This window comes from Colletotrichum truncatum (assembly GCF_014235925.2).
Source record: "Colletotrichum truncatum strain CMES1059 chromosome Unknown Contig_0007, whole genome shotgun sequence".
Taxonomy (NCBI): domain Eukaryota; kingdom Fungi; phylum Ascomycota; class Sordariomycetes; order Glomerellales; family Glomerellaceae; genus Colletotrichum; species Colletotrichum truncatum.
In genome coordinates this window covers 3,206,529-3,222,941 of record NW_027222404.1, presented here as the reverse complement: position 1 = coordinate 3,222,941, position 16,413 = coordinate 3,206,529, and the positions used below count along the sequence as shown (strand labels likewise).

At 49.0% G+C, this 16,413-nt stretch overlaps 4 protein-coding genes across 4 annotated transcripts; all 4 read left to right on the top strand.

Moving 5' to 3' along the window:
- Positions 1-615: 615 nt before the first annotated feature.
- Positions 616-1,275, top strand: CTRU02_211310 (uncharacterized protein; the record flags this gene model as incomplete). Its single annotated transcript, XM_036720330.1, has 1 exon — positions 616-1,275. The coding sequence occupies one exon, from the start codon at positions 616-618 to the stop codon at positions 1,273-1,275; it is 660 nt and encodes a 219-aa protein (XP_036588073.1).
- A 3,911-nt stretch (positions 1,276-5,186) lies between these two features.
- On the top strand, positions 5,187-6,998 carry CTRU02_211309 (alcohol dehydrogenase; the record flags this gene model as incomplete). Its single annotated transcript, XM_036720329.1, has 3 exons — positions 5,187-5,970; positions 6,045-6,510; positions 6,533-6,998. The coding sequence occupies 3 exons, from the start codon at positions 5,187-5,189 to the stop codon at positions 6,996-6,998; spliced, it is 1,716 nt and encodes a 571-aa protein (XP_036588072.1).
- A 2,798-nt stretch (positions 6,999-9,796) lies between these two features.
- On the top strand, positions 9,797-11,173 carry CTRU02_211308 (uncharacterized protein; the record flags this gene model as incomplete). Its single annotated transcript, XM_036720328.1, has 1 exon — positions 9,797-11,173. The coding sequence occupies one exon, from the start codon at positions 9,797-9,799 to the stop codon at positions 11,171-11,173; it is 1,377 nt and encodes a 458-aa protein (XP_036588071.1).
- Positions 11,174-12,906: 1,733 nt separating this feature from the next.
- Positions 12,907-16,071, top strand: CTRU02_211307 (uncharacterized protein; the record flags this gene model as incomplete). Its single annotated transcript, XM_070205604.1, has 5 exons — positions 12,907-13,327; positions 13,399-13,616; positions 13,678-14,971; positions 15,020-15,169; positions 15,398-16,071. The coding sequence occupies 5 exons, from the start codon at positions 12,907-12,909 to the stop codon at positions 16,069-16,071; spliced, it is 2,757 nt and encodes a 918-aa protein (XP_070060847.1).
- Between the last annotated feature and the right edge of the window lie 342 nt (positions 16,072-16,413).

Here is a 16,413-nt window from a genome sequence, read left to right as displayed (position 1 = left end):
GTGACGAAGGGCGGGAGGTAAGCGGCGGTCTCTACTGTGTTATTTATAGTGAAGATGCAACAGCCCATATGGAGCGGATGTTTTCTTAATGCTGGTGGAATTTCTTTTACTTTCTTGAATAGACCGATAGATCCCTATTGTCAACAGAGAGCGTTAGATCAAAGAACTGGATTAGCGAGCAAAACTACCGTTGTAAGTTGCCGTTAGAGAGGCCGACGCTAAGCATTCCCAGCTATTAAGGTCGTGGATCCTCCCCAACGCACTCAGTTTGCACCAACCAATCAGCGCACGCAGCACGCATGACCTGCCCGCACTCTAATACGCCGAAGTGCGTATCGGCCTTTCAGTGGTCCTCCATATATCCGCTTTGTCATCCGCCGTAGGGAATACTTCCGCGGAATGCAATCATTCATCGTTTCTGCCGCTGTCTTAATTTTTTATAGTAGCCTGGGTCCTGACTCTTGCTAGAAACTTAAAGTAGCCATAGACAATTTGCCTACTCACTGGCTATCGGGAAGATCACATCAAAGTGGTATTGGATCCTTTCGAATGCAGGCATAACTACATTGTTGTCAACACGAGCTCCTCCAAGCAGGGGTTCTTCGAGCAGAAAGAATGATGAGCGCAGGACCACTTCCCAATCCACAGAAGCCTCCTATTCTCCTCAACCTTCCGTGGGATGTAAAGGAAAAGATTTACGACTACTATCTCGCCGTGGACCACAACGACTTCGACGAAACTTTCCAGCCAATGCGCAAATACTTCAATCAATCGGAGTCCAGACAGGCCCTACCATCATTGATGCTCTCATGTAAGAGTGCCTACGACGACCTCCGCCGACGAGTTCATACCACCGCTATTATGCGTGTACGCACACATGGACACAAAGACCGCCGAATCGGCTTCGCTGTTCACGGAACACTTCGTTTCGAGCGCCTGCGTACGCTTTACCTTGTTGTCGCCATGGACTATCCCAACTGGAACGGCTGGTTGACCGTTTTTAGCGAGATAACGCAGCGGTCTTCCAATTTGACCCGGTTGTTGATTGATTGGCAACCAAGACCACGCCACGTAGCACAAGTGGGATGGGAAGCGAAAGTTACCGAGAAGAAAGAAAGGGAATTTCTTGGCATTTTGTCACGGCTGAAAAAGCTTGAAGTTATCACATTCTACGGTGACGTGGCGAAGAGTTGGACAGAACGGGTTAAAAAGGTAACACCCGCGGTACTGATTTCCTATAACAGTCGATGGTGGAGAGAACCTGGTCAAACATGACGAGGAGCTGGGAAAAGGTTGCGTTTACTATCGCGAATTCAAACCGACTTACAGACTTGAGATTATCATCAAGTATCTTAGCCCAATCACTCCAGCAACCGCGCAACTGGATTACGAGCTAAAGCTACTTGGCTTAGCTGGAGAGAACCAGATAGTAGACTTCCAATATCAATTTGCCGAGGGACACGCCAGTCAGCTCTGTTTTTGTAGTGGGCAGCGCTTTGAGTATTGCCTACAGAGGGAAGTCGTTTCATTCTTTTGCAACACGAACAGGGTAGAACATTATCCAAAATGGGACACTTAATTTGGTAGTCAATCTTACTTAACCGTTTCGTACTGTCATGGACGTAGATTCATGATTTTTAAGTTTATCCTGAAGAAAGATAAAAATTTGGAAAAAATAAGAAAACACTAAAGTTCTTGTTTTGTCCCAAAATGCTTGAGAATGACTTGAAGACCAAAGATGCTAGGGACAGCTTTTACCTCTACGAACCCTAAAGGATACCAGGGAGACACTGAAGGCTTACATTCGAATAGTCGGACAGAAACCAATAGTGTATCTGCTTACGCCGTGCCTTCTAGATGACTGGTCCTTGAAAGATCAAGCCCAGTCAATTAGGGGAGCACGGAGAAGACAGAAAGTCAAGCCGCCCGAGACCTCTCCATCAAGCCTTTCTCCGCCCCAGTCTCTTCAAAAAGATTCCGCCGAATCGCTGTCTATAGCTTACGCTAGCCCCTCACACATAAGATTAGGCAGACACTTTGCAGTGGAGCAGTTTTCACTATCACCCTAACCACAAAAATAAGAATGACTCGTAATCAAGTATCAAGGGTACTAGGTTAAAAGTAAGTCAAAGCTTATTTGAGACTGTTTCCATGTGTCCTTCTCTGAACTGTTTAACTCGGGTGGAAAGGAGGCCTGTAATAGCAAAACAGCTGAAATTTCTGGGTGAGTCTTGGATGATAACATTTCCTGCCCGTGTCACTTTTCAAGCTAGACCGTATTGTCGGAAACTAAAGCCGCAAGGATATGTCATTTCAGTCATTAGAAATCCAATGTGATGCACTACGAGCCCATGTGGAGAGAGCCTGACTAATTACAATCGAAGAGAGATAACGTTTACTTCAACCACGTCAAGTTTTGTTAAGGAGTGGAAGTTTTGTTAAGGAGTGGGACAGCAATTGAACTTGAGAACCAGCAGAGACCTTTTTGATCAAGTTTTCACCGCAAGGGAACAGGAATGGGGCATATCTTGCAAGAGAAAAAAATAAGAAACTAGCCAGCCACTTGCCAACGTGCATTCCGCGCCCATAAAACCCGGAGCACCCGTAGCATTTGGTGTCGTGACAGCCAACGTTATAGTCGATCCATCGTATTCAGATATTTTTGTTTATTAGTGCATGCCGCTGCAATCTCTTCGAGATAGCCAAGGGCTAGTATTGGTATGCTACAAGCATGGGAGGCATGGGTCAACGAGGCGCTGATGCATATACTTTGCCGAATGAATCGCATCGCCACGATCTTCTGGGACAATTCAGTTCTGTCACGTAGGCTTTCTCATGGCTGATTTTCTGACTCTTTGGCAGGCAGAAAATTAGCGAATCTGTGTTCAAGTCTCATTAATAACTCACGATGGAACACAAATGGGGTGAATGAGTGGGTTCTGAGAGGAAAACAGCGAGAATGAGAGAGAGAAAGAGAACTATCTTCGCATATTATCCAGATCTAAATTACGGTTGATCTTGCATCTGCAAACGGCCGTCCTAGCGACTGACATTGCATAATGAATAACCTCCTGTCTTGTGTCGACCTGTCTGGAGTAGGACCAGTCAGTCGATGAATTCTAGGCAACTTTCCCTAAGCCGCGTAGTGCCGTAGCCGTAGCCGCAGCAAGGCTCCTAGTCCCTAGTATCAAGGGAATTTGTAAGGTGTGCATGAAATAGTACGGCGGCGTGCTGTGAGTTTGAAGTACGGTGCTTCGCTATTGGGCGCAACGTCTGCTGAACTATCCCGCCTTACCCCTGTGGAGGTCGGATAATTCAAGCCGAGCCAGGGCTAGAATCAAATGGGCTAAAGCTAATTTTTGTAATTAGTCAGTAAACGAATGTTGCATGGGATAGTTGCGTTACGCGTATACCAACGATAACCACGCTTCCTGTCTTAAGATGGTCGATCCGACCTTCCCGTTTTGGTAGATGTCGTTTGCAAGTGGTTTCCACAACATATAGGATATGCCTTTTCAAATGAAGGGGCACAAAAAACATTGCACCATTCCCGTGCCAGACTACATCATCATAACCGATTTCATGGACTGCTTGAAGAACAAATGTTTGCTTGCCTTGCGATATACCATCATTCTCGGCGTAAATCATTCCCGTAAGCCAGCCGCATATGCCTGATAACAAGGGCCTCTGATGCTGTTAATCTTAAGTTCTTTCTCCGCCAATTACAACACAGTATTACACACAACTTGTAAAACACCAGGTTTAGGTAACCAGCGAGTCTGGATCAGTTGCTTCCATAGCAGTAGATAACTTACTTACGTAAACCTGCTGAGAGCCCGCCAAAAGGAGGCTCGCGAGCCGGTGTGCTGCCGTGATTGGAGCATCACCATCCCAAGCGGTTTTTACGTGATGAAAGGAAGAGACATGAGGCGTGAAACTCCTGAGAAAGCTAAAGAATATTGCAGCCGTAGCCCGACTCATGCAACGCCAAAAAAGGCACATGACTAGTTTGACTTGAAGAAGCACCGTACCCACGCGCTAGATAGGTTCGTTGGATGTATCAATAGCATCAGTAGTATTGGGTAACGAATGTCTGCACGTGGGGCAAAGGGCACCCATTCCGCTGTTTACATTTATTGTTACATACCCCCTCGGGCAAAGCCCCCTGTTACGCACGTCCGTCCTGTATCCTATGGCATCTTGTCTATCGGCCATAAGTCTGTTTGCAAGGAGCTTAACCCCGTAATTCCGGGCCCATTAGCTGGGGAAAAGAATAAGTGGAATGAGCGAGCCGGCCACCAACCTGAGAATCGGCCTGTGTGCCAACAATACACCATGAAATGTGCACAACCTTACTAGGAAGGATAATTGACATTAAGCAGAATAGTACTATAATTAATTAAATGAGCAATTTGAAACTACCGGACTACGTAGGTGTTGAAAACAGTGAATCCGCTAGCCTGCACCCCAAAGAATTTCACTTGCGTGGAAGGGCTTAGCTGGTTGGCGAGCAATACATATCCTTTCGATCCTATTATTATTGCCAATTGCAAGTATCTGTTGAGTCCAGAGAAACGAATGTCTCGCTGGAGCAGATGGGACCTTGTCGTGAGCTATAATGCCCATGCATATATATGGCTGGTTAGAAGTGCGCGAAATCATTCGGTGAAAGATAATCTCTGATCAGGTTACACGCCGAGTTTGACTTGGGAAAGATACTTTGTTTCCTTCATTGGAATACACGAGCTATCCCCTAGGACAGCCACGATTACATGTAAGTAAACGACAAACTTGCATCTGTACAGTCGAAGGTGCGGTGTCTGGGACTCCACAGCTTTGCCAAGCCGGCTCTTCGAACGTCTTGGCTGCACAACACAAGGCTTGACATTTAATTTAATATCATGAACACTAATGTAAAATGAAACTTTGATACACAAACAACCATGCTATAGTAGAGTGCTTACGACGGCAGTAAGTAGAAGTCAGCTTACAAACCAGGCCTCCAATAACATCGCCAGCCCTTCATAGCCTCAACATCGCGGCAAATCCCCGTGTCTCCCTCTGCGTACGGGCATGGTTATTTACGTGGTGCTCGCCGTCAAATCTCGGCCAGTGACCCTCTTCTTGTCAGATTATTTTCCTTACTGATACATTACTGATATAATCTCTTCGGCAATATTCCTAAAATGATTAAACTCTCGTCAGCCTTCGCCTTCACGGCATTCGCCGTCAGGTGTCTTACAACTCAAGAAGTTTATGACTATATTGTTATTGGAAGTGGCCCAGGCGGAGGTCCTCTGGCTGTTAACCTTGCCAGGGCCGGCTACAAAACGCTGCTTCTTGAAGCTGGTGACGATCTCGGAGACGACCCAACCTACAATCACATCCTCAACAATTACGGCGCCGTTAACGGGGCGCGCGGCCGCTGGGACTTCTTCGTTCAACACTCAGAAGATCCTGCTGAGCAGGCCCGTTACGCTCTGCAGACTTACCGCACTGTCAACGGGTCCTTTTATACCGGTCTTGACCCTCCCTCCGGTGCCGAAAGACTGGGTATTTGGTACCCTCGGGGTGCCTCACTTGGCGGCTGCTCCATGAACAACGCCGCTATCGCTACTTTACCCCCTGACGCCGATTGGGAAATCGTGGTGAACCGCACGGGCGATCGGACTTGGTTGGCCGAGAATATGCGTCAACATTTCATTGAAATTGAACGCAACGAGTGGTTCCCTCGCGGCACCCCTGGTCATGGATTCGACGGATATCTGCGTATCAATACACCTAACAACTCCTGGACCGAGCAGCCGAGTAATGTCAATCGCATTATCGCAGGGCTTGCAAACGCTACGGACCAGGACATCAAAATCGTGCCTGATCTGGTTGTTCGAGACATCAACGCCGAGTCCCCCGACCGAGACCAGCAAGAGGGGTTCTACGGAATGAGCCTTCACATCGACAGCCAGGGTTTCCGTTCTGGCCCCAACACTTACATTCGCGAAACTTTAAATGACTCAACAAACTACCCTCTAACGGTCAAGCTCCAGAGCTCGTTACTAGAGTCCTTTTCGATGATTCGGGCTTAGTCCCGGTGGCCAATGGTGTCGAGGTCTTACAGGGTCAGTCTGTATACAAGGCCGACCCTCGATGGAGCAAGGACAAGAAGAGCGAGCTTAAAACGTTCACGGCTAAAAGGGAGGTTATTGTCTCCGGAGGTGCCTTCAATAGCCCTCAAATTCTTAAACACTCCGGTGTTGGTCCCGCCGATGAGCTGAACAGATTTGGTATCAAGGTGATCAAAGACCTCCCGGGAGTCGGTGAGAACTTGGCTGAGAACTACGAGGGAGGTTTATTGGGCCTTGCGAGCCAAAACATCAACTTAGATGCCGGTCAGGTCGCCCTTGTTCTCAGAACTCCTACTGAGACAGGTGGTCGTAATATTCATGCCTGGTGCGGCCCCTTTGCCCTTGAGGGATTTTGGCCCGGGATGCCCAAAGATTATGGCCCGCGCCAGTACATGTGTGCATTCGCCCAGATGGTCCCGTGCCGGTAGCGTCAGGCTCAAGTCGGCCGACCCCACGGATACTCCTGACATCAACTTCCGGTTCTGGCAGGTTGGCGGCGATGAAGACCTCCGGGAGATTGTCGACGCAGTCAACATCATTCGCCAAGGTTTCAATGCCGCCGAGGCTCCTGTGACGCCGTGGAGTGAAATATATCCTTGCCATGGCAATGCCAGTAACTGCACGGACCAGGCACAGCTTGAATATTTCAGGTCCCAATCTTTTGGCCACCACGCCTCTTCCTCCTGTGCCATCGGAGCCGCTGAAGACCCGATGGCTGTTGTAGATAGCAAATTCCGGGTCCACGGCGTCAAGAACCTCCGTGTCGTAGACGCGTCAGTGTTCCCCCACGTCCCAGACGCCTTTCCTGTGCTGCCGACTCTCATTATCTCGCAGAAAGCCTCAAAGGATATAATTGAGGCTGCCTCTTCCGCCTGAGATATCTTCTGACGGTTCTATCCTTCATGACTGATTACGTCACACGAGGAGCCAAAAGTCTGAGCCAACATCGGTCGTCGCCCTGCCACCCACATTGTTAGCCTCTTGACTGAGACAGACGCTTGAGGCCTCAAGTCTTGCGAGTTATAGAACAGTTAAATAGTTTCAATAGACGCTAGAAATCGCTCTTCCATATTGTGCATGCCAACTTTGTGTCCCAATTTGCAGCCTCAAGACACCGCGGCAAAGTATCACTTCAATATCATGCATTGCAGTGTTCGGAACCCAGCCCCCCTCATAACGTTGGACTGCTACTTGATGCTTAAATCTTTCGATACCCACCCCGTTATTCATCAGTTTGCATGTCGCTACGCACGGTCTCTGCATGCTATTTCTCATCATACGCCGAACGCGTTCGATTTTGTCGAGATCCGGCACATAAAGGGCTAACCGAACCAGGAAATAGCCTAACATTCAATGAACCCGTTCTAAATTTGCATTCAAGGCTTCAGTTTGCGACGGTTAGTGATCTATGCTAGATCGTCCCGTCCAATGTGGGACAGAGAGATCTTCGTACTCTTGAACTTCCTGGCATGAACTTTCCCCTCGAACAACATATCCATCTCTGCAATTGTTCATACCTTAGATTCAGGAACCATAAGATATTTACAAATCAACCCAAGAACGCCGGCTACGGCCCAAAAGAACCCGGTCAAGGTGCTTCAATTCCAAGCAGTGGGGTTGAATATGAATGGAGTTACAGTGCTGGCTACAATGTTGACAACAGAGTAGGTATTCCGCGCGACCACAAACGACTTACTTCGAAGCAGAGATGATGAAATTTCGGACAAAGTAATGGACAGCACCAGAAGGTTGGCCCACACAACCGTCGACGGCGAGAAGAGGTCCGATGCCCCATGCGAGGACCGAAGATGACGAACCTCGCAGCTGAGCTCCCATGCCACCGATTGCTGCGAAAAGGGCTATGGTTAGGAGTTTGCCACATAGGTACATTCTTCTTCGACCAACATAGGTCATCACAACCCACTGTAGCGTCCACGCCAGCATTACAGCAAACCAAGAGGATATAACCAAGATCTCAGAGCACCAAGAACCCCCAGGACAGAAAGTGCCAATGCAAAGATGGTCATGTTGAAAGATTGGTCGGCAGGCAGACCGGCCTATTGCAAGAAATAGGTCATGCATGCGCGCAATGGTGCGCCGGTCAAGACCTGCATGATATAAACGCCCATGACGATGATGGTACTGCGTGGATTCACGCCTTTGAAGTACGTCGCATCACTCGTACCGGATTCGACGCTCCTTTAGTGGGCCGTGGTAAATACCATAAGGGAGACGAGTTTGTGATTGTCGATATCCAAATCCTCATCAGTCCTCCCTTGGTTTAGCAATAGCAACCATTGGTTTCTAGATACCACCATTAGAACGTTGTTTAAGCCAAACAGAGAGATACATCACGCCTTTCGTAAAGTAACATTGGAGTTAAATCTTATTCTTTAGTTGTATCGGTACGTCCTCGGGTGCATCACGAAAGGGCATCATCAATACGACCTGACAACCAACACTGCGAAGCCCGGCATGCACAAGGAGCTGCAAGCCTACGTGGACGTTTGTTCCATGGAATTTCACCTCACGCATCTGCAGCACGGTTTCGTGAGCGATCACGAGGACTCTCTAGGTTTAAAACCCCATTCCAGACTACGAGAGGTCCGCCAGGCGATGGAGAAAGTGGTGATGGAGAAGAAACCCCCTACATCCAACATGACCACAAGGCTTGAAACCCAACTTGAATGTATGAACGCTGGAATAGGGCATACACTAGGTTCTGATCGGTGTGATTATTGGCCCTGAGTCCCAGGTGCATAACTACGACGGTATTATTCCGTTTAGACCTCTGGCGCATGGCAGGAGTGCCGATAAAGCAAGCTATTTGAGGCTTGCGCTATTGTACTTCGCTAGATATCTTGTAGATGAACAATGCTTCCTTCTTGAAAAGGTATGTGGCATAGATACATAACTCGCTTATGATAGCTAGAATAGATAATTCAAGCTAAGTTGATATATGTATATGTATAAATGAAACATGCACTGAGTCTTTGGCCGCTCGCAGACAACAACAAGCACAACCCACACAAATCACCGCTGCTACGGACTGACGCATGCTGGCAGGCGAACTGTCATTTCGCAACCACAGGACGAGAAACAAAAGAAATAGTGCCAATCGATAGCTTTAGGTACTCGAAGAACTAATCAGAAGAATAGAATGAGAACACTTGTAAATTAGCTTCTCAATTCCCAAAAATATAAAAAGTGATGATGCCTATACAATGTCTCTGTTGCAGCAGTCCCCTTAGCCTGCCTCTCACACGCTGCCCCATGCCTCCACATTGTTAGTGGAACCTCTGCGCTTTCGACCCCTCGAGTGGCCACGTCTCCTACCAATTTATTAGAAGTCTTAAAGATGTTTATATTCAAAGATAACAAACTAAAGGAATGTGAAAGAAAAGCCATATCCAGTCAAGGTTATAATAGATTATTAGTCTAGCCGCTAGCAGCATAATACATGAAGCTAAGTCAGTTACAATTGAGCTTTAACCATCAGCCTACTCTTATTATATATTATAGCAGCAGAGTTGCTCGCACGGCACATCCCTTTTCTATCCTTGGCCTGGCTGTACCCCTCATCTCATCCCCGGCTCGAGGCCCGTTGCAATCAATTCCTTCGACGGTCCTGGAAAACTTTTGGGGACGCCCTCTGTTCAATTCAACCCGACGCAATGGTTGCCGTCATCCGGCCGCAGCCTGCTATAGTAGGCAAAAGCGAAGATGTAGTAGCAGATAGCCGAGACTTCTTCCGTCAATTGTCACCCCAAGACGAATGTTGGGATATGCGCCAGACATCTGTGACGAACGCCGACGTTGGCACTGTTGTGCCCTTTAACTCGGGTTTCGTACACACGGTGCTCCGCGCCTGGCAACAGCATCTGCACCTTGAACTGCGACCCGACGACGTGTGGCTGGCCGTGCTGGTCCAGTTCAGCTTCTTCGTCAACGGTCCCGGCCGCGCCGAGGCGTTACGCCACCACTTCGTTGCCCACGAGGGCCAACGCCGCCTCATGGTCGATTGCCGGGCCTCTCAGACGATCGAGCAAGTCGACATGGCCTTCTTGACTGATAGCCTTGTCGAACTGGCCCGCCAGCAGCTCGTGGACCCGGAGTTGGCCGACTGGCTGCTCCCAACCTTCAGCACAACACTCCCGCAAGACCGCTCGACCGCAGCCGCCGTTTTCTTGGGGACCGTAAAGCATTACTTCGAGTACGGCGCGATGATCGGCTGCGGCTTCCCTTCCATCAGCCTCCAGGGCGAGCGCAGCGACTGGGCTGATTTGGCGACGCGCGTCGCCCGGCTCGCTGACTTTGACGACATCGCGGCGGCTGGCGCGGCTGGTGGCGGCCAGGACGGGTCTGTCTCTCCCATGATGCAATGGTCGCGCGCCCTTGGCGTGGCCGTCGACTTCATGGTCGAGAGCTTCGACAGGCCTGAGGACGACGACGTCTGTGACTTCTGGATGCGTGCCTGCCACTCGGCCGGCCCCAGCATGTCAGGCGGGGTTGTCACCTTGTCCGGCTGGCTGACGGCCTTCTGCTGGTGGCGGGCCGATGGCACCAGGCAGAAGGCGTACGAGGATACTGAGCTTGCGAGGCTATGGCACGAAGACTGGCGGAGACTGCAACTACGCGGGGTTGGTTTTCCGGTCATCAGTCAGGACGACGTACCCGCCGGCGTCAGCAGAGTTACTATCACATTCTATCGTGACGGCGACTACGAGGGCGGGGAGCGAAAGGGGATAGAGACAGTCCTTCTGGCGGGGTCGACTGGCATGAAGATCATAGATGCCGAAGGCACCAGAGTTCGTCCGTTCTCAAGCTGGTGGTTGCTAAGCCAGCAGCTCAGGCGCAAGACCGTGGCCGGTACCGTGGCCGGTACCGTGGCCGGTACCGTGGCCGGACTATCAAAGAAAACACCAAGCCCTGGGCTGCTACCTAAACGAAAAGGACCTGGGCAAGGACTTGTACCTAGACCCAAAAGCACCCGCTTTCAAAACATACGACGGTTCTCAACGAACCCTGATGGCCTTGGTGATAGAGTCTGACTTCCATTACACTGGACGGTAGAGCAGGTTCAGCATCCCTGGGCTAGTAGATGTGCCCTGCTGATGAATTCAAGGCTTTGACTTGGAGTCTAGAGTCTTGATTCACCACGGACTGTTCTAAACAGCTGCCTTCTGCGTTGTACTGGGCTTAGTACTATTGTGGTTGTAACATTGAGTTTATGTACCTTTTTGTGGCTTGAAAACTTTCATGGCTCTGCCGCTTTAGTGCCCCCAGGAGACGATACTCTGATGATCATATCCAGTGCGGCGGTGTTCGTGTAGATGTGCATGATGATGGCTCGTTCTTTCGAGGAGGGAGATGCTGGGGCGGCAACAGGTGCGAACTTGGTGAGCTGCGGCTAGTATTAAATGAGCTTTAGGAGATTTGTGATGAGACTCAAGAATTTTGGTGCTCCAGCCGTTGTTTTCTACTTTCAGTCCCTCTCTTATCGATACGTTCTACGGCTCGTCAGTCATAGCGCTCATCTTCCAAGAAAGAAAAAGAAAAGATTCCCAGGACCGAGGTAAGGAAACCTCTTGTGAGAGAACTCGCCGCACCAACAATGACTACTCTAGGTTTATGCGCAAACGGAAACTCGCCGTGGAAGCACCATACCCATTGTCAATATGCTCTTTACCATCAGGAGCAACACAGCCGGAGCCCTCATGATGGTATATCCACGAGTCGTCCCCAAGGGTCGGCTGCGTTTTGGGACTCTCATATCCGCGCTAATGACCTCTCAAAAAATCTCTCATTCACATTACAAGTTATCACACAAGCTTTCAGTAGCTTAGTCAAAATGGCAACTCTCTCAGAGCAAATGCTAATGTTCCTTCACTGGGACAGCTCTGCCTGGGCTTCACGACGTTATTCAGAAAGAAAATGCTAGGCTTACAACCTATAGAAGAGACTAATAGAACGCTTAGAATAGTGAAGTGTTGTAGTTGTTACTGTTGAGCACTCACTGGTTAACTGAAAAGCCCTACGGTGGGCGCCTGCCCCCGGTGGGAGGAAGCCCGCCAGCAGAAGGAATTGCCACCATCAGCAAAGGCCGACGAGGTTGGACGACATGAGTCGATCGTAGGATCTGAAAGAGATTCGCGCATCTTTTCTCTGAAACAAGGTCCCCAGGCATTTCCTTAGTGGAGTGGGATGATGCACTACCGACAATTGTTCGCATGGTTGCTAACGGCGTGTGGGGAAGCAATAGTCTCACTCAGCTGAGCTTCATCATATGCCATGTGCTTCTTATTACTGGTGAACATCCTCCCAATTCATGCAGGCTGGCTGGTTTGGTAAAATCGTCAGACGGAATTGGCAACTTGGAGTACATCTTCCGGTGGGGCCATTTATCCCATGCGACAACTGAGACAACAAGGTCTAGAATCTCTTCTGCCAGGCGTTACCCAGCTAACTATAAAGAACCTCTCAGCCAGCCACTCGCATACTGTCGGATCATCGCTAGACCAAAACCATCGGCAACACAACTAATATTTGGCGTCTTTTGTTATCCTGTTCTGCCGCAAGCAACCATCCAATACCCGAATGTGCTATCATGGATATGTAGAAAAGAGTACTGGTCGTCTGTTCGACTGTCTCTTCATGTTTGGTATGCATCTCACAACCTTCCAGCACCATACTTATTGTCCTGGGAGTTTTCTGTTGTCTACAGCGTTCTCAAATGTGTCGTGCTAAAAACAAATCATAGCGTGAAACAAGCACCATCAACAAAATGGCCCAGCTGCTTGCCCCTTACAACAACTCCATGCGCCTTGGGCAGGGGTTTAATTCATACATTCAGCAGATTTGTCTCGATAATGCCGTGCTTGAAGACACAGAAGAAAATAGGGCACGCTTGGACGACATATTACATAGTTCCGGTCATTTCAGCCCTCCCAGAGCGCCAAAGAGAGGCTCAGCTGATTCAGCTGTGGCCTGGACGGAGCCGAACTATGGTGTCGCTATCGACAGTTCCAGCGACCACGATGTTGAGGACGCAGAGGTAAAAATCATTGAACAAACCCAGGCGAAAGATGAAAAGTGCATGGGAAGCAAGGAAAAATCAACTCGTTCCCCTGAATCTCGGCGATGGGGGAAATCCCAGATTGTTACATACAACTCACGATTTGTTGATAAGCTTAGCGACGTTACGGGTACGTGATACGCGTTACCAATGAATTTCCCCAAAGCAAATACACAAAAATAATAACTGACGGGTTTGCAGAGGCTATGAACATATCTGGATCTTTGTCTATCAAAACAGGAATCATAGGAGGCCAGGCGAATGGTTCCTATGTCGATAGTGACAAATTCAAGTCCAGCGACATCAACGTCCACGTCCAAGTGAAGGTCACCAATCAGACGGAAGATGCCAGCAAGCGGTTCACAATCTTTAACAAGATTAAACCTTTAGAGAACAAGGACTTTGCTAAGATATATGGGGTATGCACTGCCCATGAAGAGTTCTCTGTACCCAACCTTAGCAATGCTGACCTGCTCTTAGGATACTTTCATCTCTGGGTGGGAAGAAGGCGGGGAATTTAATGCGATCATCTCTATGAAAGTCGCCGATAAATCAAAGATCGCTGATATCAAGGCGGAGATCGACGCACATATAACACTTCCATCTGCAATAAAGCCCAAAGTTTCGGCCAGTTCTGGAAAAGACAAGAGCAACATTGCAAAGTATACTGAAACGACATTCGCTGTCAGTTGGTCAGGTGGTGGAATTATAAAGGACAGGGGCGAGGAATGGAGCATCCCAACTGTCATTAAAACAGCAGCAGCATTTCCAGACCTTGTCGCCGAAACACCGCAGCGCACATATGCCATTTTGACGAAGTACTCTGCCCTCGAAAGCTATCATTCGCAAATGGGGCATCATCGGCCGCTGAGCTATGAGAATGCAGGAATCTATACTAATGCACTGCTCGACCATTATATGGATTACAAGGTCCTCTGGAAGCAAATTTCACAGGCGATTTACGAGCTGGAGGCAGGGCGTGCTACCATTGAGAAAGCTCGGCCATCAGAGGACTTATTTAAACATACAGATATTAAAAACCAGCTGACACAGACCGACGTGGAACTTCTAATCGGCCGTAAACCCGTCATGGATAGCAACGCTCATACTAGTGCAGAGCTGCAGCCCAATGGAGAGCCAAGAACCGACGCTGTGGCTTTGACAGCTCATGATCTCGCAGTTACGGTACAAACTTACTCGGGAAATCTGGCAGGCGGCATTACTACATACGAAATTTTCAATGCCTCCTTTGCCGGACTAATTGAGGCCCGTAAGGTCTGTCGCTTCGAAATGGCCAAACTTGTCACGGAGGTCGACCTCATCGCCAGATACCCAAAACTGGCTGCCAACTCTGGGAGGGACCAGCTGTTTCTCAATCCTGTGGTATTCAAGCAGCTGCTTCCGATTGTTCGCGTGGCGTCTGAATGCTCGGTTGCCTGTCAGAGCGACCCTAGCGCAGCTCTTCTCTTGGGATATAGCCCGCCTAGCGAGCCGGAACGGCAAGCAGTACCGGTGTACAAACTTGAAGAGTCTTTTGGGGCACACGATGTGAAGATTCAGGAAAGATTGCACAAAGTTAGGCATAAGTCAAACAATTATCGTGTTCAGGGCTTTGCGGGGGAAATCACGAATGTTCGCCCGCTTGCAGTACCAAAGAACGACCTAAATTCTCTTGAGTCTTTGGACCGTCCTACCAAGTTGGAGGTATGGTACGTCTCTGGCATCGTTCAGGGAATTCAGGTGGCATATTCCAGCAACAAAGACCTCAAGCACGGTGTGTGTGACGGCCCATCCTCGCACATCATAAACCTTGACAGTACAGGTTCCGAGGCCATTTATGAAGTCGTGATCGAAACAGCAGTCGACGAGATGGGAATCCCTGCAATCACTCAATTCAGCGTTGCAACAACACGTTACAAAGTGCTTGATACAGCGCGGGAGCCTAACTCTCAGCCGCCTTATCCCGAGGCAGGTGAGGATGGAACCTACTCATCTGGGGGAAGAGGAACTACTTCAGGGCAAGCAAAAGACAGCAGGAAAGGCGAGAATATTAATACTGGAGCGACTATGACACCTAAGCCTCGCCGATTGTCTAACCCAAGGACATTCAAATGGTCGCGGCCGGACCACAACCACCACTGGAACTTATGAGGGCTTTTCAGTGTTGCATTTGAAGACCGTCTTATCACTCTTGGGATAGTATGGGGTAGGGACGCCTTTGTGCCCCTACCGCTTTCTCCCATGGTGTGGCCTCTGTGCAATGAGTTTCTCGGTCTAGGAACCGCACTTCAAAAAAGCATTCACAGCCACAGCCTACCAAAGTCTAAGAACTTCCCGGGGAAGTTCCTCATGGGTCACTCAGTCTCTACGACAACCACCAAGGGCAATTCCATGGCAATACCTCCAGCGGTATTCAATGCACTCGATAGCATTGATGTCACGTGGAAGATCAAAACCATCAGGTTTGCGGCTGTTAAGTCCAAGCTTGTCGCAATCAAGGTACTTTACTTCACTGGGGTTGAGATAGAACATGGCGCCTATCTCCCTGGCAGTGAAGTTTGGAGCTGCGATGTGAAGTCGGACTTGATCATGGCTAAGATCACGGCTGGGAGGGCTAGTTGGTTCTCCGTTGGCTGTATCAGCTCCGTAGAGTTCATCCGCGCTGACGAGCAAGGCATGCTTCCACAATGGCCCCTAGATGTCTCTACAATCCGCTACATCGGGAATGAGGCGATGAGCAAATCAAAAGACGCCTCCGTGGTTGTAGAATCGGCTCCTACAACAGCAGGTGTTCCTTGGTCGGTGCGTGGATTTTATGGCGAGACTTCAGGTGGAGTGATTTCCAGACTGGGAATTATTTGGGGCCGAGGGTAGTCTTCTCACAAAGCAGACGCATAATTATCTCATCATGTAAACTCAGAGTAAATGGAAATCGTGTGACATGTACCTTAGGAGAATTATTTGATATCGACCGCAATGTGGGCGAGGGACCCAATGGGGGGTTTTATGGTTATGTTGATACGTGCGCACTTTCGTAACACAGAACAGCTGCACCTTGCTACGGACAAGATAAAACTGGTTGGGCGCCGAGGATCTAAAGCACTACCATCTATGTGGCCGCAGCCAAGATTAAGCATGTCTTAAGGCCTTTACCAAAGCTACGTCTTTATTATCTTATAGGTACTCAATTAGTACTGGAATCACCGAGAATACATT